The sequence below is a fragment of the Anabas testudineus genome, chromosome 11, assembly GCF_900324465.2.
Source record: "Anabas testudineus chromosome 11, fAnaTes1.2, whole genome shotgun sequence".
Lineage (NCBI taxonomy): Eukaryota > Metazoa > Chordata > Actinopteri > Anabantiformes > Anabantidae > Anabas > Anabas testudineus.
In genome coordinates, this window is record NC_046620.1 from 1,128,577 (window position 1) to 1,156,497 (window position 27,921).

General features: G+C 41.1%; 1 protein-coding gene across 1 annotated transcript; it reads right to left on the reverse strand.

Annotated features, from left to right (window-relative positions):
- Positions 1 to 10,470: 10,470 nt before the first annotated feature.
- On the reverse strand, positions 10,471 to 26,848 carry atf6b (activating transcription factor 6 beta). The gene is made up of 17 exons (XM_026349757.1): positions 26,258 to 26,848; positions 21,435 to 21,514; positions 19,621 to 19,702; positions 18,716 to 18,775; positions 18,542 to 18,621; positions 18,018 to 18,198; positions 17,773 to 17,937; positions 17,339 to 17,508; positions 16,488 to 16,667; positions 15,601 to 15,683; positions 15,284 to 15,481; positions 14,907 to 15,014; positions 14,606 to 14,705; positions 14,392 to 14,459; positions 13,816 to 13,915; positions 13,535 to 13,619; positions 10,471 to 13,398 (listed from the first exon to the last, which is right to left on the reverse strand). Exons 1-17 carry the CDS (start codon positions 26,328 to 26,330, stop codon positions 13,103 to 13,105), a joined length of 2,109 nt encoding a protein of 702 aa, XP_026205542.1. The 5' UTR covers positions 26,331 to 26,848; the 3' UTR covers positions 10,471 to 13,102.
- Positions 26,849 to 27,921: the final 1,073 nt, after the last annotated feature.

The following is a 27,921-nucleotide window of genomic DNA, read 5'->3' on the forward strand; positions in this document are numbered from 1 at the left end:
GTTTGTTCATCTCAGAGTCTCAGACTGGAAGAACATCAAGAATCAGCACGACTATGACTTCTCCGAGAGACAAAGGTGGAGAGAGGACAGATTTTACAGAGTGAAAACCGTCTCTGTTCACCTGTGGGGTTTTTTCCACTGTCTGATGTTTTCGTTGTGTCGCTCTCAGCGTCTCTCTCTCCATCATTTCTTCTCCATGTGCAGCTCCTAACTCGTAAAAGGCTGAAGGACAGAAAACTGATTATTGAGCCTCACAGTAGAAATTTAATTTAGCTTGTTGCAGTTTCCTCTGAATGCCTCGATTCACTCTATCATGCAACTATTACTTCTACTAGTTGTTATCAGTTAAATCAGATACTGACCACACTGTGACCACACTGTGCCATCTTCCATCTCTACTGCTCCTGTTAACCTAAAACAGCGTCACCAAGCTAATCAATCAATCTAATCATTTCAAAGACACCCCCTTCCCCACCTGTGTAAATCTGGTGTCACAGTGGGTATTTTACCAAATACTATAAAGATCAGTGTTGGACTGCAGATTCAACATCGTTTGCTTTTTTTGAACTTGTTGTTTTTCTTGTTTATTGTGAATATTAGAGATTAAAGATTTTCCATTTCTCCTGCAGCGTCATCATCAGAGTCTGTGTGGCCGCTGTCTAACACCCCTGATGGAATATTTCCCTGATAAAGGTTAAATACTTCTCAGTAAAATTACGTCTGGATGTGAAGTTGGACGGACTCCAAGTGACGGAGGCAGCCTTTGTTTTGGCAGAGTCACGGTCTGGGAAACACTTTCCTGTGGGTCGACACTGAAATGCTTGTGAAATTACTCAAATGTCACCGAATCAGAGAGCGTTGTTGGGAATCAGTGGTGAGACAACGTTTACAGCCCCCATTTGATTCTTAGCATTTTTGCACAGTTCTGCAATGAAATTAAACGTCTGTGTGTTGAATGTGTCTCTGATCACAGTTGAAATATCTTCTCTGAATACAGAGGCTATTTCAGGAGATGGCTGCTGACATAGAGGGGATAATTAACCATCTGCCATTAGGATGCTGCTGGACAGATGTGTGCTGTTTAAAGACATGCCCCTCAATGTCAAGCATGAGCGTGAATTATCTTCTATACTGAATGAAGTCAGACACAGAAAGGTTGATGGGTTGAAATGACACATCAACATTCACATGTTGAAGTGAATAGAAAAGGATTGTCTGCTGTTCCCACAAAGCTGAAAGAGGCCTTTGTAACAGCAGCGAGGAGGAAGAAGCTTTTCCTCTGTGAAATGCAAACTATTCAAACTGAGCTGCAAAATCTAAGTGGGAGTGGGAGAAGATCCACAAATATCAGAATGATGCAAAGAAACTTTAAAGATTATGAAGTATGACAGTTATCAGGTAACTAATAAATCTACGGTCACGCTGGTCTGATCAAACGACACGACTGGTTCAATAGGACAGAAACAAAGTCGTGGATAAATGCAGTCAACAGACTCTGAAGATCTAACACCAAACAAATGTTGAAGGTCGATCCTGAAAATCTTTTTTTTCAATCCAGCACTTTAACGGTAAATGTTTCTCTTATTTCTTGCACATTAAAAACAACATTAATAAAACTTGTATCTGTCATAAATTAAATCAGTAAAAATATAAACTATAAAAAGTTTCATCATTCTTTAGTTGTAGAAACATTCAGTCAGTGAATGTTTTGCTGTGTCAACACTTTCGTGTTTATTAAAACCATAAACTACTTAGTAGTTAGGTACATTTACTGTCCAGCAGATTTCCTGTTTAGAGTATTAATATTAAGATTACTTCAACACGAACTGAGGTCAAACTGAGGTTAAACTGAGGTCAAACTGAGGTCACTGAACAAAGTAAAAACTATAGGATCTGAATAAATGATGAAAGGAGCAGAAACAAAACTACTACTCTACACACAGAACACACAGGAGCTGAAAAATAAAATAAATTAACATTCAAAAATACAAATTATTATTATTATTATTATTATTATTATTATTATTATTATTATTATTATTATTATTATTATTATTATTATTATTATTATTATTATTATTATAAACAAAACAGTAACAGTTACAAACAGTAATCTGAGTCCAGTCTTTAAAAGTCTTTAATTCACTTGACGAGCTTCAGGTTTAACAACATGTTCATCAGTTCTGGACGTTTCATATTTCTCCTTCACACGGAGCCGTCGTCTGTAGGGAGCTGTTCAACACAACACACCTGTTAACGTATCGTACTACTTACTGCTCGTACAGTCCAACTTCAGAAACACAGAATCCACCCACTGTAAGACAAGAGCCCGGCTCGTCGTGTGTCCTCCTCACGAGGATTAGGAACTAATAATTCTCCTGTATGTTCACACTGTTCTGCTGCCACTAAGGACAGAAACAGCTGGACGATGGTCGTGTTGGTGTCTGAATACGTCTCACACACACACACACACACACACACACACTGCAGTCATAAATTAACAAAGCATGATTGAACCTGACACAGTTTGTCTTTCCTCTCCGTGCGGGTCGATGTCGTGGTGAAGCTGGAACATTATCGGAGAACAGAACATCTGTACTTCCTCAGCAGCTCCTGTTCTCTCCCAACATAAATATCATTACCCAGCACCTTGTTCCATTTCACACTGTTCAGTGTGATGTTTCATATTAAACACTGATTCTTTTTCATGACTGTATTTAATATCAGAGCAAACACACAAACCAGACTTCTTTCCTGAAAGTCTAAAAAACTGACACAGAGCTCAGAGTCTCTCTCTCAGCTCACAGAACGTCTTTATATCCACAATAAAAGAACTCATTTTCATTTTAAGTATTTCCTGATTAAATATGTGAATTAAAGCACATTAATCCTGTTTAACCTGCATTTTACAGAGGATCCACTGACAGCCAGAGGTAATAAAATAAGAGATCCACATAAAACTGCAAAAACAGCAGCACATATACATTATTTTTATGGTACTGCAAGTTTTCTATTGCATAAAAAAATATCAATACATTCAAGATAAAAAAAAACAGGACCTCAACCAGAAAATATCGACAGCAACACAAATAAAAAATCACACATATACAAAAAAACTTAAAAACCTGTCTTCTGCTGATAAAAACTGTGACCTAGTGAATTACAGCCAGTAATTAGTTCATTTAATTTATTGTAAAACAATTTAAATGAGGTTGTAAACAGTGAAACAAGTTTGAAGTAAGTTACCAAGAAGCATGACATTTAAACATTTTCCAAACTACAGTGAAAAAAAGGAATTGTTTAAAGTAAATATCAAAATGTATTTTAGCTTGGTAACTTCAAAAAACTGTATAAAAAGAAAAATGATTCAGCACTCAGTCAGTTCATTACCACTGTGGAACAATGAATGGGTAATTATTACATAATTAGTGTGATGTCATTTCATAATATCTATATATTTTATATGTATATTAAAGGTATGCTGTAAATATGAATCTCTTCTACAGTGGTTGACGTGTGAATCTGTTTGACTTAGGAATAAAATAAAACCAGAACTTAAATCAACGTAAGTTGAAGCTCTGTGTTTTTTACACCATCGTTTGTAGATACATCATAAATCCTGCAGACAGGAAGCAGAAACCGTTCAGAAAACAGGAAGCAGGTTAAGATGCAGGTGGAGCCGTCAGGCTTTGATTCGGTTCCACTCGGATGAACCTCGCTGCTCCGGGACTTGTTCACAGCTCAGCATCTGGTTCAGAAGGCTCAACAGTGATCCAGGTGTTGGGTTCTAGATTAACACATGTTGTTTTTATCAAATATAACAGATCCATGATCCACACATCACTGAGGGGGAAATAAACTGAGAACTAATGTGCTGGTTCCTTCCCACAGGTTAAGATTAGTTAAAGTCAAACACAGTAAACTGTAGTCATGAGGCCAGTTCCCTTTGTTGCCCCCCCCCCCCCCCCCCGGTCCAGGTCCAGCTGCACTGAGACTCAGCAGGTCTGCAGCTCCGTCAGGTGTGTGAACACTCAGAGACCGGTTCTGTTTAAACTGGTCTGTGGTCTGGTTTGGACAAATGTGCATAAATAAAAGTGTGTGTGGTGTGTGTGTGTGAGTGTGAGTGTGTGTGTGTGTGTGGTGTGTGAGTGTGTGTGTGTGTGTGTGTGGTGTGTGTGTGTGTGTATGTGTGTGTGTGTGAGATTGACAGTTATGGAGAGAGAAACAACTAAACTCACACAGTGTAACTCAGGAACCCTGCTGTGTTACATTAGTGATGCATATCTCGGTCCCAGCTGTGAAAACCATCAGTGCGACCTCAACATCTGGACGAAGGGGGACCACATTTACTGGGGACACTTGACTGCATCACACACACACCCTGGAAACACAGCTGGAAGTTAATGGTTCCTGGGTAAAAGGTCACTCAGCTGTTTGCTTCATCAAATCAGTGAAGGAGGATTTATTATTTCATGTTTATTTACATTTTTCATTCTTCGTCTTCTTCGTTTGCTTATTAAAATAAGAGTCGGCAGGTCGTAAAGCGTCTCTGACACGACACTAAACCACCTTCAAAAACAAAGAAACAGCTGAGAGTGAAAGTTGTCTCTTAAAGTGAATCCAGCAAAAAACATGTGTCAAATAAAAGTGTGTACGTGTGTGTGTACGTGTGTGTGTACGTGTGTGTGTACGTGTGTGTGTACGTGTGTGTGGTCGTGTGTGTGTACGTGTGTGTGTGGTCGTCTGTGGCGACGCGACATCATCCAGCAACACACTGAACAAATCAATGTGTCAAGGAGAGAGTGAGGAACTCGGTGTAAAACCAAACGGCACTGACAGAAGAAACGCTTCCGATCGTTTCACCAGTAACACGAACACCAACCAGTGAAGCTCAAACGTTAGTGATGAGGCAGACGTTGATCCTGGTTGTCATGGAAACCACTTTGGGACGAGTGTTGGGACGGGTCCATTTAATAAAGGTTGAAGTAACTTTTCTTTGTGCCTCGGTTTCTAATAATGATCAAGTCTGAGATGAGTTGAAACAGTTTTCAGGAGGCCAGCGGAGTGAAGTGGTCGCAGCGGTTGGAGCTGCAGTGGAAAACTCCAACAACGAGGTGTCTGTGGGGCAGAGCTGCACGCTCATCATTTGGAAACCTCCTCCTGGTTCTAGTAATGAAGCCTGAGATGGAGCGAGTGCTTCTGCTGATTAGAGGGGAAAATAAAAAGCAGTCGAAAGGAAGCTCAGTAATGTGATGGAGCCAATTCAGCCTGGAACCGGTTCCACTGTGAAGTCAGTGACATCTGCGTCCGAGCACAGTGACTGGTTCAGTAGCTAAAGTCACGTCAGATCAGGATTAGGAAGCTGTCTGTGGCAGCTAAGAAGCTAAAGAATCAGGAACGTCGTACCAGAGCTTCCAGAATATTTCAAAGTGAATCAAAGAGGAAACGTTTCCATAAAACGTCCTGTTGTTCACCAGGAACCTGTGCTCGTCTCCAACGGGACTCATCTCTTGGTCGCAGCTTACCGCTTGGTTTCTGGGCACCAAGTGAAACAATCAGAGTATCATATGATCATGTCCAGCTCTGCCTAAAGCTTCGCACGTGTCACCATGAACCTACTGCACAGAGTCATGTGTGAGTGGTTAAAACACTTCTTAGAACTGAGACCGAGACAGAACCGAGGTCCTCAGTGACAGCTGCAGTCCTGGTGCGGCTCTATAGAAATGACCCAAGCCCATACACAGTTGTTGTGGTTGTGAGGAAACAGATATGACACACCAACCCTAACCCTGACACACACAGTGCCAGTTGATTTGTACCAGGGTTATTTCCTCCTCCACCATTTGCAGATCTGTTGCAGCTGTGTGCTGCTCGGCTCCACAGGTGCAGCTGTTTTGCTGCTGTTGCTCACTGCTGTGCACTCATCAATGCGTTTTTCCTTTTCCTGATTTATTCACGTTTGTTTTGTGCTTTACAACATGGAACCTCACTCACAAATCAAGTGTTGTTGAGTTTTTTCACCATCGTCTCCAAATCTGCTCCGAATCTCTGCAGTTCAGGTTCAAGCTCCTGCAGATGAACTGTGCTGATTTTGTTCTACAGGGCAGGAAAAATCCGACTTAACTTCCTCTAGAAAAGCCCCAGAAACAGATTAGCACTGATTTACACGCTCGTCCTGCCAAATACTCCCTGTCTTCTTTTCCACGGAGCCTCTAATTTCCTCCTCGTCTGTTTCTCCGTCTCCCACTCGCTCTTATGTCTTTTTTTAATACCGTGACAGTGATGTTCCAGCCAACGCAGAACAATGAACATCTTATTAGTCTGCATTATTTTATCAAATAATAATAATATTCACAATTTATTATGATTTTTACCCCTTCTACCGGGTTCTGCTGATTCTGACGATGGGGTCAAACCACCTTAATAAAGGTGGACTTCCTGCAACGTTTGCTTCACGTCCCCAGCTGTTGTACATTGTTGACCTGTTGACATGGTGCAGGTTAAATCAGAGAACCAGGACACCACCACTACTTTAGAAACACTGTCTGTCACATGAAACAACTGAACCCAGCTCAACTGGGATGTTTCGACTGCTAGAAGGACGCGTCTGCTTTGATTGAGCAGTGGGTTTGGTTTTGTTCAATAGTTCATGTTAATTCAGCCGCTACTTCACCTACGAGCATGTTGGTGTTTAAATCAGTTTTGAGAGCTCAGTGTTAATGTGAGACTTACTCTCAATCAGTTACAAACACAATCTTAATGTTAAATTTCTTTTTGACACAAACTCACTCAGACTCTCTCTGAACTCCTCTTTCAGGTGGAGATAATGTCTCTGTTTGAATTCAATTAGTTTTTTTGGATTCTGTATAGTCTTGACCTGAATGTATGAACTCATGAGCAGGAACAAACGATGAGTGAATGAAACTGAGATCATTAGAAACAAAGGATCTGGTGCGAGGAGAGAAGGTGTTGAACACATTCAGTCGTCGTCTGTTCCTTCCTCCTTTCACTTTTCTCTGGTCTTTACGACTTGTTGGAAAAGCTGAGACTCTGAAACTGAGGACGCTGAACTGTCGTTGGCTTCGCTGATGAGTTTTTCATCGTGCAGAGACGGTCGTAGACGTCAGAATCAGGATCATGTCTGTCCTCCGGCGGCGACTCGGGACTCTCTGTGTCTATAAAACACTTTTATGTAGGAAAAGACAAACGGTTCTGCACAGTAGACGTGCTCCATCGTTCCTTTTAAAACCATCTACTGTAACTGTCTACAGCAGCAGCAGCAGCTCCAGTCGCCTCTGATCTGTCCAGGTGTCAGAGTCCTGCTCTCTGAACCGGATCACCTTCTCTCTGAACCCAGTCTCAGTCAGTTTGTGGTCGTGTTGAGAGACAGAACTTAAGAAATGCTCCTGTAAAAGAATCCTTATCCAGCAGCCAACTTAACAAGAGCATCTTCAAATCCTGGAGCATCTCCTGTGTTTTCAGAACAGTGAACTCATGTTTCTGGCCCTCGAACAGAAGCTTTAAACCTGATCCTGGAACCGAGGCCCGCTGGTGTAAATCTTGACTCTGTAGGAGGTCGACACAAACACAAAGCTGCCATGAGCAGTAACGTTGAAATATCTCGAGGGTTAGTGTGTAATAAAAGGCCGTAAACAGCTGTCCTCCTGCACATCTGCATGTCAACATGAAGCTGCAGCCTCCAGTCTTCATCCTCAGAGGCTGGGACCTGGTTTGGATTTGAGTCTATAATGATAAAATTCTTCTTCTCATTAGAAACTATTTCACTTTTAATTAGATCTTCCACAGCTTAGTTTGGATCCGTTAAATCCAGAGGTGTGAAAAATAAAACAGGCTGAAACTGAAATTCTCTTTTTCATGTGAGACTATATTTATATTTTCTAAATAATAAATCCATTCGCTGTTGCACCTCCTGATATGTTTAATTAAAGCATCGTAAATGCTGACACGTCTGCAGTTTGCAGGACTTTAAGGGTTGTTTTCTGTTTCTAATCCTCCTCAGTTCATCAGAGTCAGAGCTCGAGTGGGAAACAGGGAAACTCCACCTCAAATGTGACTGTGTTCTTCACAGACACTGGTTTAAAAATCCCCTGATGAAGTCTGGAAGTGAGACTTTAAATGATTATGATGCACAGTGTTTGGACTAAACTGCGACTGTGTCTCTTAATGTTTCTCCTCCTGCTGCAAATATTCACATGCTGCCACCACATCTGCTTCTGCAGCAGCAAAGGTGTAAAACCCAAAGAACTGGACTGAAAGTCGTCATCTGGACGAACGATGGGTTCTTCAGGATGTGTTTGTGCTTCGTGTTGTCCGACCTCATCAGAAGTCACCAGTTTATTGATCTGAGCGACCAGCAAAGAGCAAAGAGACACAGGAAAAGCTTCAGTCTGAAGCACAGCTGCTGATCAAACAGGGAACTTTAAATCCAACAATTTAACTGAGTTTAGACTTCAGGTATTTCAAAGTCTGACGGTCACACACATGAAAACCACATGTCCACCATGAACCCTGACGTCCAGGCTGGTGGAGGGTAAATAAAGGATGTTACACACAGTAGCTGTTCCTCACACTGGTCCACATCTGGATCCACATCAGTCAACGGTTTTATCTTTGTTTTTGTTTCGTCTCCTGTGTCTTGTTTTCTCCCCTGAACACATGTGACACACGTGTTCATAAAACACATATTAAGAACGAAACATAAAGAGAGTTTTGTTTTTTGTAATCGATCTGTGTCACAGAGAAACGGGCAGAGAGGCTAAGAGTGTGTTTTCTCTCTCTCCGTCCAGTTTCTGTCATCGACTGCAGATTTAAAAGCTGCAGAGTCTCAGAGCAGGAAAACAATCATTAAAACAGAGCAATGAAAGCAGACAGTGATGTTCACACCATGACATCATCATCATCATCACACACACACACAGAGAGAGGACATGAAATCATGCTGAGCATCAGCTCATTGATGAGTTTCCCTGGCACACTGAGTTTCCTCCAGCTGTTTCTCTTTAGACTTATTAATAATTTAGTGAGATCACATCAGGTCTGAAGTTGTTTTCAAGCTCACCTGAGCAGGTGAAGCTCCTCCCCTCTGAACAGACTCCAGCCTACAAACCACCGACTGTCACCGACTGTACAGACCACCGTCTGTAAAACCGGTTCGTTTGAGGTTCTCTCTGCTCCGTTTGGATCAGGAGGAGAGGAGCTGGTCAGTGGATGATGCTCTGACAGTGAAGGATAGCAGCGTAGAACTGGGTCAGTGCTGCCTGCTGGTCCAGTTCTACACTGTTTCCTGTTAAAACACGGTGGATGACGACTTGTTTCTCTCGTCTTCAGCCTGTGATGAACTGCAAACAGCCTCCATAAGTCAGCAGCTGTCTCTGCGTCATGTTGGACGTGTTTGTATCTGGGGATGTGCAGGAATCTGATGGGCTGGAGCTGTGCTCGGTTTTCATTATAGAAAGATGTGAAAATCCCCTCACAAGCAGCTCTGCTCCAAGTCTGTGAGGGACTCAGAGGAAGCCTGTGGACGTTGGACTAACTGAAACCTAATAATAATAATAATAAACCTGAAGTTTGTTGACAGTCACACAGAGCAGACTTCACTCATCACTGATCTCTTTCTTTCTCTCTCTCTGTCTATTTTAAACACAAACAACAACTAGAGACCATTGTACTAAAGTTTGTCTGACATCAGCTCAGTTTCCTGCAGCGTGATGAGGCTCAGAGTTTCTCTGCAGACTCTGTCGCCCTCTGTAGGATCTGTACAGTAACACAGGACCAGGTTCAGTGTAGTCCATATGGTTTTCTAACACTAATTTCAATTTGTGCCCTTGTGTCGGAGGAGACTCATCAGTGAGAGTCTTCAGGCACCAGATTCACTAAGAATGAGAGTCATTACGATGATGTGCTGCTGATTTAACTCCAGTTTCCTGCGTCTGTCTAAAAGATTCAAGCAGACTTGAACCACTTTGCCTCCACATTTGTAATTTAGCATCATGTGTGAAGAGACTCGTATTAACCACCTCCTCACCCGCACTGTGCTGCTCTCCTGTGTTTCTATCACAATAGGAAAACCTGTAAAGTGAAACTTGATTAGCAGAGACACATTTTCTGCCTCCACACAAACTGGAACAACATTAAAATCCTCCTTTATGGAGCGTGCACACCGGAGTCAGTTAGTGTCTCAATCATCAGTCAAATAACTCAGTGAAGCTGCTGCAGCTCTCTGATGGTGAACAATGAATAAAGACTCGTAGTTTTTATCAGTAAGTCAAAAAGAAAAGAAAAAGTTCAACGTGCTGAATGTGACATGTTAAGAATATAAACAATCAATGATCTTATGAGGTTTGAGTTTCAGGGTAAAATACTAGATGTGAACCTGCTAACTAATATTTTAGATTTTATTTTACAGTGGACTAAAACATCGTGATCATCTACTGAGAAGTGCACAAGCTGTGAACTGAACAAACAAACTGACTTCAGTTTATTTCGTCTTTATCAAAGTCAACGCTTCGTTTCCTACAAACAAGGCAGCAGTTCAAAGTTCATCTCATCAGGACAGAATTACAAAGATATTTACACTGTTTTTAAATAAAAAAAGACAAAGACATGTTGTTGACTTCATATTTACAATTTAACCTTTAACCTCACTGAGCTGTGGCCGTGAAGATGCAGTTTGAGGGAAGAAGAGAAGAAGAACCACCGACCTGATGAAGAATTAAACTGTCAGAAACATTTGCATTCAATAGTTTTTTTTTAGGTTGTGTTGAATGAAAACGTGACTCAGCTGTTTCCAAAACCACATTTAACTTCATATTCAGTTACCATCAATTCATCTTTACACAGAATTAACTGAGTCACACTCGGAATATAAAAAAATGTAATAAAATATGTTTTTTCTTTTAATAACAGAGCAGAGCGAGCTTCAGAGCCAGTGACGAGTCACTATTCTCTTCTGTCTGAGTTTCTATTTGAGTGTAAAACACATTTAGTCACTTTCTTTCTGAGATTCAACTTTCAGGTTAACTTGAAGTTTGGAGAGTAAACACGATGCTGCTGCCTGTTAGATTAGCTTAGCATAAAGACTGTAAACGGGTGGAAACTGCTAGCCTCGCTCTGTCCAAGCTGCTCTAAATCTCATTTCTGAAAACATCTTTAATCTGCACAAACCAGAACATGAAGACACACATGAAGCTGCTGTTAAATAATAACAGATGGTGAAACTTTGAGCTTTAGTTCTTTTTGTTGCATCAAACTGCTGTAAAGGAGCAGTTCAACTATTAGGTTCTGTACAAATCTATGAAGACGAGAGGTTGCAGAAGAAACATGAAGAAAACGATGTGGAAGACCTGAAGTCTGATGCAATAAAAAAAGAAAAAGGGACAAACACAAAGACGAAGAAAGACGTTCACACGTTTCAGTTTTTGGTCAGAAAAAGCAAAAAAACATGAGAATTTTTTTTTTACTTTTATATAAAAAAGGCTCCAACGTCACTGTTTCTATTTCAAATGGAACTGAAGCTTCTTACAGGTGAATTCTGTACAATAGAAAATCTGTGTATATAATACATTTAGCCTCAGTTCAGACGTGTTTGAACTATGAGCACAGAGAGGACAAACTGAACACGTTTCCACTGTCGCGCTCACGAGGACCGACTAGTTTATTTTAAAAGAAACTGAAGTAAAGTATCTACAGAGTGAACACTGATATTTACAGCTGTTAAATAATCCCCATTCAAACCAGGACACGACTTTTCACTAATAAAAAACAAACAAACACAGATAAATGTGACAGATTCCACATGAAGGAGGATCTTTGAGCTTCTGGACTGGTTTTATGTGCCGGGAACAGGAAGGTGAAGAATCCCTGAGCAAGGCACTAAACTTTTAACTTTAAAACCTACTGCTGTTTCTATTTCACCTCTAGATTCAGATTTTATTTCACTAAAATCCACCTGAACCATCTTTCTGATAATGAAACCACTGGTCTATGAGTCGGCAGCTGCTGTGTCACTGACAAAACAAAACAGGTAGAAATGTTTCTGTTGATTTGTGGAAGGAGGTTTGACAGCAGATATCAGATCATATCCTCTGCAGCTAAAACACAGTAAACGGGGAGAATCCACCTTTAGAGAGTTGTTTTCTTTACAGCTGAAACATTTCGGGTTCTTTTCCATATTGAGTTCAACCAGAGAGAACTTGAAACTGAGCTGCAACTTCAAATCTTAAATCAACCCTTCTGGTCATTGAATAATTCAGTCATTTAGTTTTAGCTTCTCACATTTAAAGTCTTTGTCTCACATCGAAGGAAACTGAATCCGTTTGTGTTTTAGACTGTGGCTAAATAAAAATGTCTCCTGTGGAAATAAGAACTTGTATTTTCTGACTGGTTCAAGTTTCTTCCAGCTGGAATCAGGATCCCACTTCATGCAGCAGCTGTCGGTACCAACATCATACATCTAGACCACGTTACTCAGCTCTCTGACAACAGTCTGGATCAAACCGAGACGCGAACAGACTCCACAAAGACCACGACTGAGAGCGGAACCATCAGTAGCGTCACACGTACATGTTGCTCCTGCTCGAGCTGCACAACTCAAACTCAGTCACACGTTTAGCTTCTAACGTTAAACAGCTGCACTGCTGGTGTGACTGTAAGTTTCACTTTGACAGGAACCGTGCAGCCCTGCAGCTCGATATGAAACCAACTGTGAGCTCGAGGTGTCAGCGCTTCAGTACCCACATCCCTCACACTGTACATTTCACAATTAAATATTAAAACGCAGCACTATTTAGTGCAGTGTGCTGCTGTTTCTGCATCCGACTTTCATTTTTAGAAACGATATTCTTATATATTAGGACATTATCTTCTAAAGGAGCTTTTATTTCTCGTTTAAACCTCTGAATCTGAACAGGGAGCTCCAGTTTAGTGACGTTTTTTGCAGTAACTGCAGGATTTGCTGATCAGGGAGAAGCGTTACCTGCTGTAAGGATAATTTTTAAAGATCCTCAGGTTGGGACTGAACTCTCAAATCTTTACAGTCTCCCTGTTGTCTCCCTCATTCCAGCATCACCATGGTGACGCCTCTTCAGAGTCCTCCTGATTGGCTGATTAGATACTCAGATGTCCTTCTGCGTGCAGGTAATCGTTGCCTAGGCGACGCTGATGAGGGGGGATGATGCTGGTGGCGTCCTCGGAGTGAGGTGTTGTTTCCGTGGTGATGGTGGGGATTATGATGTGAGGAGGAGGCGGCAGGACGTGAAGGAGGGTCGCGAAGAGACGGGGGGACGGCGGAGGACTTGATGGGAATGATTCGCGTGTCCATGACCTCGCAGTCGACCTGCATCATCATCTCGTAGCCCTGAGACGAGTTATAGAGACTCTCTGCGGAGGGTGCGGGGAGAAGACTCGGTCAGATTCATAATTTCACCTCTTTAAGCACCGAACAGGTGTTTTATTAAGTTCAGGTGAAACACTGGTGGATCAGAGGCTTGTTCGTACGTTACAGTGTGAGACTCACCGTTAACAGACATCGCCGGCATCACCAGAGACATTTTGGGCCGGCTGGTTTTGTTGTGGCTGATGGCCGGTAACAGCAAGTGGTCCTGAAGAGAGAAACAGGAGATCAGCTGTCAGTTGACCTGTATTCATATTTAATTATTCTTCTACTGTTTGAGCCTGAGGTTATCGACTGTAGCAGGAGGAGGAAACAGTTCTGTAGCTTCTGTCAGAAATGAAATGTGACGTTCTTCTAATTTAGCAGAGCTGAGCTGTCGAGTCGCTGCTCGTGTTGTTTCGTACCCGTCTGAAGGAAACGACATAGAACGTGTCCTCTCTGCGGTCGATTGCGTCCAGGAAGTCGCTGTAGGTGATCTCAGGACCAGGAAGCACCTGCAGCTGACTGCAGGAGGGAGGAAGAACGAGATCAGGCTAAATGTTAAACCAAAAAACTGAAGTCTTATTTATCTGGTTCCGTTTCTTTACTTCATTCAGCTGATGGAAAAATCACTGTTTCACTTTTCACTCTTAGTTTCCATGTTCACAAATGTGGCAACTGATAGTACGACAACTAATGTGGAAATGTAGATATTAACCTCCCCACCAAAGACAGATCATGGTGGGGAGTTATGAAAAAGAAATCAGCAATACTGAAACTTGTTTTAGCATATGGAGTTTAGTGCTAATTATTTCCCTCCCCTGCTCCCTTATGTATTCCAAGCTTAAAAAAACATAACATGCAGAACTCTTCTTCTATTTACTGCCACATGACTAAAGCTGTTAAATTCAGTGAATTTAATTTGTTTTTCAGCTGTAATAACTTTCACCAACCACCAGGTGTCCCTGTGCTGCTTCTGTGTGATGAACAGTTTGCTGTACCTTTCTATGGAGGGATGAGTGGGAATGGGCAGATATCTGGAGAAGTTTGTCTTCCTCAGCTGAGCTTTCTGCATCACAGCAAAGTTACACAGAATCACAATCAATAAATCAACATGAATGTTAATTATTTCCTGATTCTGATTAGTTTATTTCCAATGAAAACATAATATTGAGCATCAGTGTTAAAAGACGAGGGTGTCAGACTTTCTCATACCTGAGTCATCTTGGCCTTCTTGGCCATCTTTGGTTTTCCTCCAGACTTCTTACGGTCGATCTGATGTCGGTGAACCCAACCTCTGAGCTCATCCGCCAGCCTGAAAAACAAAGGTCGTCTATACATTTAGTTTTCATTTCAAAAGATGAACAGCACAGACTAATTTTACATTGCACTTATTAATAACCTCTCTTATGTATTTTACTCATATCTGTTCTCTGTGATCTAATCTGAGGTAAAGCTACTACAGGCCCGGTGAATAAACAAAGTCCCACTGCTGACGGTGAAGTGTGTGACTCACCGGAGAGACTCGGAGCGGTTGAATTGTCTGCAGTCGGAGGAGGTGAAGTAACGGTCGATGTCCTGGAGAACCAGGTCCTTCATGTCACTGAACACATCACTCAGGTTCCTGCAAACAGAGCATTGGTACAAGATTTAAGGAACAATGTTTCTACTGAGCTGAAAATCAACAGTGACTAACGGCTGAAGAACGGGTGATAAACTGTGGGAGATCACAGCGTGAAGTCAATCTGTCAGATTCCATTTTCAAGTGTGGGACGACACACACACTCTAACAGTCCATCAATCACACCCCCTTAATTTCAGATCTGATCCTGCAGCTGATGTTAGAACCAGTTCATGGACAGTTCAGTGTTTTAGTGCAGAAGCTCCTCTGACCTGAACTGATAGGACTCTGGAGCGTATCTCTCTGCTTCTCTCTTCCATCGCTCGTCTCCTCCGTCCTCCTCTGTCTCCACCTTTTCGTCCACTCTGCTTGAAGGCTGAGCAGCTTCCTGTTCGATCTCCAGCAGGCGTCGTCCTGTGTTCAACACCACGCCTTCCTGTAGGCCTGTCGTCAGCTTCCTGTCTGTGATGCTGCAGAGATGAAGACCACTGTTAGCAACTGTGGAGAGAAAGCTGCATTCAAACCTGTCATATCTGAGAAATTATGATTTTGAAGGAAGAAGAAGAAGAATGCAGAGTGTGCAGGACACCTGACGGGTCCGAAGCTGAAAGTCATGAACAGGAGAACAGCCATCACACAAATGGCTCTCTTGTTACTTGCTGAGTCGGTGCCCTGGAGAAGAAACAGAAAATGTTAACACAAGAACATGTGTGTGTTTTATTTTTCAGAGCTTTCAGTGCTGCATCAGTTAAAAACCACGAGTCTACCTGCCTGTCCAGTTTACAGTAACTGTCATGAACAGGTTTCACGGGTTTAACAGATGATTTTTGTTTTTTCAGATGCCTTTGTTCTCTCTCTGCCCCCGCGCTCGGTTCAACTGCTTGTTAACTGAATTCATTAGTAGTAGCTGTAATCTAAACTCCTCTGGAGAGAAATTCGTTTTAATTAGAGGGAAACTCCCACTGAGTTTGAATATTATGTGTATTCACTCCTTTCCTATTTGTCTTTATCTAGACCTGCTCTATCCCACAGGGTGAATATAAAGCAACCACTTGTTTAATGTGATCATTTTAATAAGAGCAGCAGGAAAGAAGAAGCTGTGAAACCCGAATGGTTTGTTTTATGGACTTTTAGAGGCATTTGCAGGATGAAATTTTTTCCAGTCCAGCAGAGTAAAAGAGAAAAAAGAAACACCTGAGCAGTGGAAGTTTGGAATATCTCCATCTGTCTTTAAGGGTTTTACCTCACATTTATTTTCCCACCTCCATCTTTTCATTACTATCTGTGAAAATCTGAAACATGGTCCAGGGCTTTTCTGTCCACGCTCTAAAATAAACGCACTGCACTGCAAGATATTTAGTGACAGCACTGACAACTATCACAATGTGCAGACAAAGGACCAGTAGAGCATTGTTATGTAACGTTTCCAGGAAGGAACAATTTAAAAGAGAGAAATAGCATCATCTCATCCTTCACCTCTTTCCCAGCCAGCCTTTCCCTCAGAGCCTGGTTCTCCCTGCGCAGTCGTTCATTCTCCTGCTGGGCCTCCCGCAACTGAGCCTCCAGGTTCTGCAAGTATTCCTTCTTCTTCTTCCTCGACTGGCAGGCTGACTCCCGGTTCTTTATCATCCTCTGCTGTCGCTTCAACACCTTCATCTGCATGAGGAGGAGGAGGAGGAGAGAGGTGTGAGGGAATACAGGACGTGTGTGGGATGGAAGAGGAAGTAGATTTAAAGAGGAAAAAAGTCGAAGTTAAATAATCAGAGAACAGGAGGAAATATGAGGAGGAGGGTGATAAAACAGAGGAAGAAGAAGAAAAACATTAGTCAGAAGACAAAAACAAGAAAACATAAAAGTTTACATAAAGGTGTATGATATGTATGATATAACACCCAGAGTTCATATAATCACAGCTGTTATAAAAGAAACATCAATCAGTCTGATTCCAAACTTCAGTATAAACATGTCTAAGAAGCATTGAGTTTCTTTTCCACCCAGATGTTGTAAAGGTGCAGATGGATCCATCTCTCCAGCACACACACAAACTTTAATGCTCTGAAGTGAGATTACATCAGTGAATACCCTGTGGAAAATCTCTCCTTTGATAATGGCTGTTAAAGCGACCATGACATTACAATGGACTTCCATAATGCTACTTAAAAGAGCATGAAGGAACAGGTTCAGCTTCACTGTCTCATGCTGCAATGATAAAAACACAAACAGCATCCACTGATTCACAGCCACAGTCGTATCCACCTCGTGGGTACTGGAAGGTTTCTGCTTGTGATGTCATCAACAGTGTGAGTCAGTGCTTCGCGCCTACTCACGTCGATGTCGCTGGAGTTGTTGCCTGGTAACGTTGTGGTCGCCGGGACGATGGGTTTGCTGTTGGGAGGTGCTGTGGGGCTGGAGCAGTGCTGGGGGATGCTGGGAGAGACGGGCTCCACTTTGACGATGGCCGGAGCAGAACCGAGACAGACGGACGGAGACAGGACGACTGCAGGAGGAAGAAGACCAGAAGAGATGAGTCATCACTGCTGGGTTTGTCTTCATGTGTGGGAAAGACACCAACACTGCTGCAAACACTAATTTTAGGTTGGATATTACTGCTGTATCTTCAAAATACTGTGTAACATTAAATTAAATTTTATTTATTTATTCCCAAACTTTCCACTTTCCAAACATCCATCTGACTGTTTCCTGGGACTGATGGTTGGACTCTGTGATAAACACCAACATCCTCCACACACTCCTCTCTTACCAGGTCTGCTCTGGTCCATGGAGGGCAGGCCCTGCAGTATGAGTGTCTTGGCTGGAGCTGGGCTCGGAGGGACAGGGAGGGTGGTTACACACACAGGTCTGGGCTGGATGGGGGGTTTGGTGCTGAGGATGGTGCTGGCTTTTAATGTGGCAGAGGCAGGAAGAACTGAAGGAGAGACGGGACCAGTGTTAGCTGTCAGACTTCATTGTACAAATTTAAATTGTGGCACTGTTTACGTTAGGTACCTGCAGCCGGTGTCTGTATTCCACTGATGACTGCTGGGATCTGTGTTATGGTGGGAATATGTGTCTGTGGTGGGGGTACGGTGGTTGTTGCAACGGTGACCTCCAGGGACCCGAGTGGTGGCGACAGCACGTCCCCGTACATGTACGGAGGAGTCGGAGGGTTTTCACCTTTAACTGTGATCTGGACAGAGAGGGACACAGAGAGGACACGGGGCACAGGTAATGAGTGAGTCCACGATGAAACCAGCACAACTGTTGTAATACTGTGTTATTACTGATCCACACAGTCACAATAACAACACAAAGTTAGGCCTCGTCTGCACCAGAGCTGTGATGAAGCAGCACATAGAGTCTCATATGAACCACACGTGAGAGTCGACTCAGAGAGAAGCATTCAAGAACACACTGGACTGATGATGAACACGTGGGTAAATAAAGCTGCAAGGATTCACACCATATTGGTTATGTATCATAACCAGAGCTCTATGAGTATAGACATAGCTAGCTAAAACTCCAGCACACACCTGAGGCTCTGGTGATGATGCAGAGCAGTCAGACCCGAGTGAAGACGCAGGAGATGGAGGCTCTGCTTTCACCTGGAACACTGTCGACAAAAAAAACAGACAAACCAGTAAAAACTGAGTCGACACAATAAAATATGAGCACATTAGATTTGAAGACACTGGACAAGAACTTACACATTTCCACTGGTAACGGCTGCGTTATGGTCATTTCATTTTTAATTACAGGAGCGTCCCCTTAAAAGAAAAACAGGAACAGACACAAACAGACAAACACAGAGGTCATCTGATGTTTAACTAGCAAAACACCTGAACCTTGTCAATGACTGATACTCTAATACATTAATAACTTGTAAATCATAGCTTTACACTGCTGCGATTTTCATCTCAGGAATTACAAACTGTTTTTACTAACACTGTTATTTTTAGGCCACGAGTCAAAGGAAACACTGGGAAACTGCTTTTTCTTTGTAAATGATCTGTCTGTGGATTTCCAATCCCATGTGTCGACTCCTACCAACAATGGATGCTTCCTACTAACACGTATTTGTTTGTGTATCAAAGTGTGATATGTCTTATTCCACTGAGAGCAGAGCTCCACTGTGCAAAAACTATAAAAACCCAGTGGTACACTGGGAGACATGATCCTGTAATTCAGTTTGACTCAGTCAGTTCTGCTGTCATAAATACTCACTAGGAACAAAACGTAAATGAATCTGCTGCTGAATATAGTCGCCAACATAAAAAACTATAACAAGCAGCATTTATTAGAAAAAACAAATATTTGTGAGGTGTTTCTAAGGATTTGCATCTTCAGTCAGACAGAAAGTGCAGAGAGAGAGAGCTTTTTGCATTCTTTAATATTTTAAATTATTTTTTAATCCAGAGACACAAACATAATCATAATGTGTTACTGCAGCATGTGTTGATGCAGGAACTGAAATGTCTGCAGCTTTGAATTTAGTAAAAATGCTGAAAACCAATAGGACTGAGGAGTGAGGACGAAGTGTTTCAGAGACGTTTGAGGCGTGGCAGCAAAATGCTGACCGAGGTGGTTTAGACCACGGCTGAATGGTTTGTACCTGTGAGCAGGTTGTCGTCAAGGTGACGCCATGGCGACGTGGGGTTGTCAGGGTCGAGGGTGAGCACGAGGTCATTGTCAAACTGTGAGAGGTAGGGAAAGGAGAGAGAGGGAAAAAACAGAGGACGTCAGGAAGAAAGAAAAGTAGATCAAAGAACTGCTGGATTATTTAGTGTGTGAGTGTGTGTGTGTGTGTGTGTGAGTGAGTGTGTGTGTGTGTGTGTGTGTGTGTGTGTGTGTGTGCTCAGTGCAAAAAGTTTTCCAACAAACTATTGACTTTAGCAGATTCATGAATCGCTGTCATCGCTAAGAGTGATTCTGTGTTGTCAGATTGGCGAAGTTAATTTATTTGCATGTGTTGCAAATAAAACTGCAGAGACACCATAAGAAAAGGCTGATTTACATATGCTGCTAGCAACAACATGAGTGTGACTCACGTGTCCAGCAGACATATTTCTGACTATGCTTTAAGTCAGTGGCCATCATCACAAGTGAATCTTAGTCTAAGTATGAGCAAGTTGCTCAAGATAATTAGGGTAATTATTTTTCATTTAAAAAAAAATAAATAAAAACTACTGGAGGGAGGGAACATTTCAAACTCTCCATCAAATCTGAATCAGTCACTGTAATGTACTGAAGAAGGAAGAACAGGAACAACTACTTGAAACAGGTTCAGTCCAGTAGATCCAAATCTTAAACTGGTTCTTCAAACAACAACATGCGTTTCTGTGCTTCACCTCACGTCTCTTGACTCTACTCAGGTCACATCCCAGAGATCAGTGTCAACAAACAGCCCAACGTGTCCTGGTGAAGCTCGACCACGCTAAACTAACATCTGCGGATAAATACCTTTTGACAGTGACTTCTGTTCACATGAGAACTGTGCTATCCTGACACAGAGCCTCACAGCATGTTCTGAGCTTCCTGTTAGGACGTAACCATGCTGGAGTCACAGCTGCTAACTTTAGACACGTTGATAACACAGCAGAGCAGAGACTTTAAGCCTGTTTATGGTTTGTGTTTGCACTTAGATACCGACTGTGTGTCTATTCATACTCAACTGAGGGTTTGTATATGTTGACACGTTCCACATAAGTGTCAGAGCTGCTTTACTTGACGTATTTGACCAAACACAGAAACAGGATCAAAGGTGAGAAATGAACAGATCATATCAGTGCGACGCTGTTTCCTGTTGGTCTCAAAGATAAGACAAATAAAAAAAGCAGACAAAACCTCCTGACACTAACGTTGCAGTTCACACTACAAGTGCTGCTGGAGTTTTAGCTTCTTCAAAGTTTCCTCTTTTCTGTAGCGTCATTTTGCTGTAGTGTAGTGACTGATGGGAACAAAATGGCTGCTGTTTGCCGCTCATCTTGAATTTACACACAGTGAAATGTGAAAAAAGTGAAGAGTGGTTCATAATTACAAACAGGACCAACCATTATCATAGTGATCGTCTTCAGGGACACACTAGCATTACACTGGAACATCAAAATCCCTCACAACACATGACTCAACATAACTATCTGTTCTGGTAACTGCAAGCAGAAACACTGCACTAACACACAGAGTAGGTTTTAATATGTTGTTCTCATATTAAGTACAACAGAGAAAGTTAGAAGTTAGTTAGGAAGAGAAATCTGAACAGCAGCAGCGGATAATGATGTAAGGTGAAGATGCACTGACTGAGCTCTGAGTCTGCAGGGAAAACCAGAGTGTGTGAAGGTGGAGGGCTTTTGTGTTACGCTGGGCGTCAGGTAGACTCTCAGCCCAGGACAGAAACCAGAGCAGTGACACTTTCTTTTGTGTCCTTACCGACGAGTCGTATTTCAGCCCCCGGCTGAAGTCTCCGTCCTCTCCCTCCTCCATGCTCTCGCACTGGTACAGGCAGGCATCTGGGGAGGGAAGGACAGGATTTAGAGCAGCTGAAAACACATCGAGGATTAGTAATGACATTCAGGTTCTAGCTCTCAAAATGCAAATGTGGTTTCAGTCACACATCTTTCAACCACAAAATGAAACAAGAGACAAAAAACAAATTCAGCCACCGGCTGCTAAAGAGAAAGATTAATTTCTCTGCTCATCAGTGTTTCTCCTGAAACTAGAGCTGCAACAATTTATGATGTGACAGGAGAATAAACAGCAACTCATCTGATAACTGATTTATCGTTATTTAAATTTCCTGCTCAACACTTTATTTATTTTTTTTAATGTGATGATTTGCCAACACATGCTTTCGGATAAACTAGGATAAACATTCATGAAACTTAATCAACACAACAAACAATTAACTATGTAAAAAATATAGGTAACTAACAAGTCTCTAAGTTGGGAGGGGCATCATTCATATGTTTTGATTATATAATTCAAATCTTATTATCTATGAAACAATATAGAAAACAATCGGCAGAATAATCAACAATAAAAACATTAAAAATCCTTACGGTTACGTCCTGAACCTTGGGGTATTTTGACGTTAAACATGTTTAAATGTGACATTTTCATGCATCACTCGTTGTGCTCAACACACTGTCACTCATTAGCCACAAAGGTTTTACTTGAGCTGTTTTCAGACATGTACTGGAAGCCTGAACTTATCTCAACTATACACGGAGGAGCTGTATGTGGGAACGCAACTTTCTGAAGCAGCCATCCATTAAATGGATTCAGCCGGCCAGCTCCAAGTAATATACTCGTTTAGGCCTACGTGTGAACACTGGCAGTTAATTGAGCCACCAGTTCAGTTCATACCTCAGTTCTTGTACTCTGTACTGTCCCTGAACGCCTCACAACACAGACTGTACTGTAGATACTGTACTGAATATGAGGGCTTCAGGAGTACTAATATGCAACACTGAGGTAGGATGTCTCCAAAAGGGAGCAGGGGGTTTGGGAGAATTCCCAGGAATTGAAAACATGTCATACTCTGATAAATATAAGACGACAGAGACAACAACTCAATTTTAGAAACCTAGATGAAGAAAGCTTGTTTAACGTAACACAGAAAAGTTTTTTTTTTTTTGATTAACAAACAATCTGGACATTTCTTTTTACTTATCAATTCATACTATAATCCATTATTGTTTTATTGTGTGAACACAAAGGTTCCACAATCGACTGCTGTTCTACTAAACTTTATGCATCGTGATGCCACTTACACTTTACTTTACTAGTTTAATGTCTTTTTTTAATCTCTATTTCCTCTCTTTATGTTTTCTTTATATTTAATATTATATCATGTTGGGTATTGTCATCTTACGAGAATTAAGTCGATGGTATTACTGGTAAAGCAGAGCTGTCCTACAGCGTCTGTCAGTTCTCCCATCATGCTTTGCACATTTTGACGTGATACAGGTGTCAGCACAAATCTGAACTTTGAAACTGAAAACAAACAGGAGACACCGTTTATTGAGCCAGTGTCCGGTCAAAGAGAGCAGGTGTGATTCAAATGTGTTTCATAGCAGGACACAGTTTATATCAGACAATATTTGCTCTGTACACAAGAATATAGTGAAAAGTCCTGCACGTGTAGAAACTACAGACACACACAGAGGATTGAAAACTATATGTAATCCACCACACAATCATCTAATGGTTAAATCATATCTCTGAAATCTGAGAACTCGCTTCTTTTGCTGTTCTTTGTTCACAGTGGAGTGAACATGCTTGAGTTTTGTCCTGTGGGTTAAACTGTTAATTCTATAATGAGAATAATAAGCAGCAATAAAATTAGTATAGTATAGAAGTATAGAAATTTTGTTTTTCCTCAGGTCCAACAAAAACAAACACATTAATATTAAAATAATGTAAAATAGATGATAGAAAACAAATACAAGTACATGTGAAAGTGCAGGTAAGTAGATAAAACTAATGCTCTTGAATAGTTTGTAATACTTTTAGTCTCTTTGACACTGTTGCTGCTCATGATACATAAACGTTGTGGTGAATCTGTTGAAGATAATAAAAGAATTAAATAACCCTCACTGTGTGTGTATTTGCTCTGGCTGCTGTATTGACCTACTTCTCTCACGGGGACCGTAAAAGTTTCATCTAATCTAATCTAATAGCATTTATTGTCTGACAGCAGAGGACCAACACCCACGCTGTAAAACACCACATGTTACTAATATAGATGGGAAACCTCTCTCTCACCATCCGTCCAATTCAAATTAATTCAAATTATGCCTGGTGTGTTTGCATTTATTCTTCACTTCAGTCTCTGGTTCTGTCTGAAGTGACATTACTTGAAATTGTAAGAAATTAACTAACTGACCTGTTTGAGGAAAAAGTGGCTCAGATAAAAGCTCCTGTCTGCAGCTCACGACGATAATTAAACACCATGTTCTCAACATTATATCACCTGTAAATCAGTGATTATTTGTATTTCCTTTTTTTTTCCACGTCAATTTTTTAAATGCCAGTGTAAAGGTAAATAAAGATGACTGGTTAAATGAGACCTGTGTGTGTTTCCATCCAACCAGACCTGGCAGAAGACACAGCAGATGGCTCAATCAATGGAACAGTAACAATGAAGCAGTGGTCAAACTGCTTGGTGAGTCCCACCGCTGGGTAGTGTAAGACATTAGGCCTAGTTCTGGAAACTGGTCCCAATTTAGATCCAGTTCCAAGATGGTGAAGTGAAGCTGAGCTCAGCAGCAGAAGGAATCCCTCACTGAGCCTTTAATTCATGTTCTGAGTTATCATGTAAACAAACATGACACAGCTGTTTACAGCAAATATGGCGGACTGTATAACCGTTACCAAGTCAGTTTAACACCTACAATATGTGATATATGTGGACTGACTGAGGATACTGACAATGAAGAGAGAACTAAGAGTCCTTCGTTATCATTGCAATCATCATCATCCAACAAGTTAAAATGAGAACTTCAGCCTCACTCTACTGTTAGACCGTATTAGACTGATTCTTGGTTAATGCCAAATAGAAACTAAAAACTGTGATCAGACCATCACATTCATTTTCAGTGTTTTAGTGCAGGCTGAAACACCCAAATTCACAAATCTGAACTTTCCCACTCCGCTCAACACAACACAGACCTTTGTTTTAAAGTAACTTCATAAACTCCTCTGTGACTCTGTGTAAAACACACATTTAAATTTCTATTTCAAGTGAATGAAGGGGGGGAGATAAAGAGCATTTAACAGTGGAGACAGAAACACAAAAACAGGGACTATTCAACATCAACTCAAATATCACTGGAATCAGCTTTTAAAATGAGCAAATATTAATTTAATATCTTCCAAGATTTTACGCATTGACTTTCATCTATAACTCAAACTGTTCACCTGTTTGAATTACAGATTAAAAAAACAATTTGAAATGAGTTTAGTTCCCTGATCGTCTTTGGACAAAAAACATCAACACAGACAATAAAATGTTGGAGACAAAAACCTGCAGTAACATCAGTGAAAATACAATTATTTGTTTTAACACTAATGTTTCTCCACATGATGAGTTGATGTCAGAGACCTGAATATTTGGACTGGTACCTGAAGCTGTCAGTGTTTCTTACTGTTGTATGTATGAACTAAAACAACAGTTAACTGATCATAGATGAGTGTTTTTATTTAACCTGCACTTAACAATGACACCAGCTAGAAAACAGGGATAAAAAGCTGATAAACAGAGTTTTAAAGATAGAAAACCGAGTTTTAAAGATAGAAAACCGAGTTTTAAAGACAGAAAACAGAGTTTTAAAGACAGAAAACAGAGTTTTAAAGATAGAAAACAGAGTTTTAAAGATAGAAAACAGAGTTTTAAAGACAGAAAACAGAGTTTTAAAGATAGAAAACAGAGATTTAAAGACAGAAAACAGAGTTTTAAAGACAGAAAACAGAGTTTTAAAGCTGATAAACAGAGTTTTAAAGATAGAAAACTGTGTTTTAAAGCTGATAAACAGAGTTTTAAAGATAGAAAACTGTGTTTTAAAGCTGATAAACAGAGTTTTAAAGATAGAAAACTGTGTTTTAAAGCTAGAAAACAGAGTTTTAAAGCTGATAAACAGAGTTTTAAAGATAGAAAACTGTGTTTTAAAGCTGATAAACAGAGTTTTAAAGATAGAAAACAGAGTTTTAAAGACAGAAAACTGTGTTTTAAAGCTGATAAACAGAGTTTTAAAGATAGAAAACAGAGTTTTAAAGATAGAAAACAGAGATTTAAAGACAGAAAACAGAGTTTTAAAGATAGAAAACAGAGTTTTAAAGATAGAAAACAGAGTTTTAAAGACAGAAAACTGTGTTTTAACACAGACTGAGCTGCAGGAAACATGTGTGATCACTCTCTATATCCGGGTCTGTACACTGAGGAAGTGAACACACACACACACACACACACGTTTACTGCACGCTTCACACACACACACACCGACTTTTACCATTTAAAACCATTTGTTTGCAGAATATGGAGGAAAATAAAATAAGCCTCAGTTCTAAACGACTCCCGCCCCCGGTCCAGTCGCCTGGTTTGGGGGGAGGCAGCCGGTCTGAGGGGGCTCCACACCCCCGTCCTCACGCCCTGCTAGCTCGGTGTGGTTCAAAGCCACGGTCGTGTGCTGTTTCGGGGCCTGGACGGACCCCGGACACCGGACCCCGGACCCCGGACACGGACAGACACTCACCCCAGTCCTCGCTGGTCAGGAGGTTGTCAGCGAAGAAGCGACTGTCCAGGTCCGACAGCAGGTCCGTGCTCATCGCCACAAAGGCGGAGAGTCGGAGTCAGATATCAGCGAGCGGAGACCGACAGCCGCCTCTGTCTTTATCTGCAGGGTGCTCCCTGTTGTTGGACATTCACTGATGATAATTCCACCTACAGTTGAGTCCAGACCGTCGGATAATGTTGTTTTATTAGATTTGTCTCCTGATGATTCTCGGATAATGTTGTTTTATTAGATTTGTCTCCTGATGATTCTCGGATAATGTTGTTTTATTAGATTTGTCTCCTGATGATTCTCCTTCGTTCCTTTTCGCTTATGACGAGGAAACGGTTTTTTCCGGGAAGATCACCGCCCATTCACAACAGTGCAGCCAATGACAATCAAGACCGGAGTGATTGACAACATGGGCGACCAATGAGATGATTTAAAGATTGCGATTGGCTCACTTACCAGCCTATCATCGAGGAAGAGGGTTTTAAAGGTGATTTGGCCCAATCGAACGGCTACATTTTGATTGACAAGCAGATTAAACCAATCCACGTAGGAGAGATGCGGATCCCTGTTTGATTGACAACTAAAATGTCCAATCACAGTGTTTCCTAACACAAGCTGCATCAGCGCACGTCACGTTGATTCAAACGTTACGAAAACAAAACGTGTTTATTCGATTTTATTCTAAAAAGAAAATCATCTCTAAAATAAACCAGATGGTAATTTACACGTTTGACAAGCGACGTACTGACATTGTTATTTATAATCGTATGTGGGAGAGGGAGGGTTGAGGGGTAAATAAGGACAAACTGAAACATTATTAGTTTATTGACCCTGATTAATCCGAGTGGTTTGTTTTTATCATTAAGTTTCACTGGAGGATGGAGCAGGTGTTGTGATGAAGATTCATCTGATTGAACAGAGCTGTTTTTGGTCCTGTTCTATATTTACTGGGTTTAAAAGCAGAGCGCCACCTACAGGCAGCTACAGAAATGCATGTTTAACATGATGTTAACAGAACCACAGGAAATAATAAATGGAACAATCTGTTGTGTTTGTGTATTAAGTTAAATAAACTGAAGTCACATACACCATCAATGTCAATATTAATATATGTTCAACAGACTCTTAAACATTATGAACAGCTGTATCTGTCTTTTTGGACGGTATATGTTCTATCAACTCAGAAATTATCCTCCCCTGATCCATGTCAGTTTAATTAATGGAGGACAAACACACAGCAAACCTAAAAGTAAATGCAGTGTTTCGTCTTGTTCTACTGTTTCTTTGTGGATGATTAATACAGACGGACAGTTATCTCTTCCTGTGCAGAACATACATGTGAGTTTGTTGTTGGGTGTTGTCTTTGAGGAAAAGAAGTTTTTCAGCTTCAAGCAGAGACATAAATAGATATAGAGTTATTATAGGAACACACATATATATAGATATAGATAGATATAATTAATATGAAGACAAACTGTAATGTATGTTGAAGATAAGTTATGTGATGTTGATGTAAAACTTTATCCAGTACTGACTAGGTACTTTGAAAAATATTCACTAAAACTGTAAAACAATAAAATAAAACCCAGAAGAAAAACTTAGCTCAGTGACCACAAAGACTCAGTGAGGGGTGA

What these genes read in the sequence shown, in the direction of transcription:
- atf6b (XM_026349757.1), bottom strand. Translation starts at nt 26,330, where the DNA reads ATGAGCACGGACCTGCTGTCGGACCTGGACAGTCGCTTCTTCGCTGAC. An exon ending in CCTGACCAGCGAGGACTGGG is followed by an intron (nt 21,515 to 26,257) that starts GTGAGTGTCTGT and finishes TTCCCTCCCCAG; the next exon opens with ATGCCTGCCTGTACCAGTGC. An exon ending in CATGGACCAGAGCAGACCTG is followed by an intron (nt 17,509 to 17,772) that starts GTAAGAGAGGAG and finishes TTCCTCCTGCAG; the next exon opens with TCGTCCTGTCTCCGTCCGTC.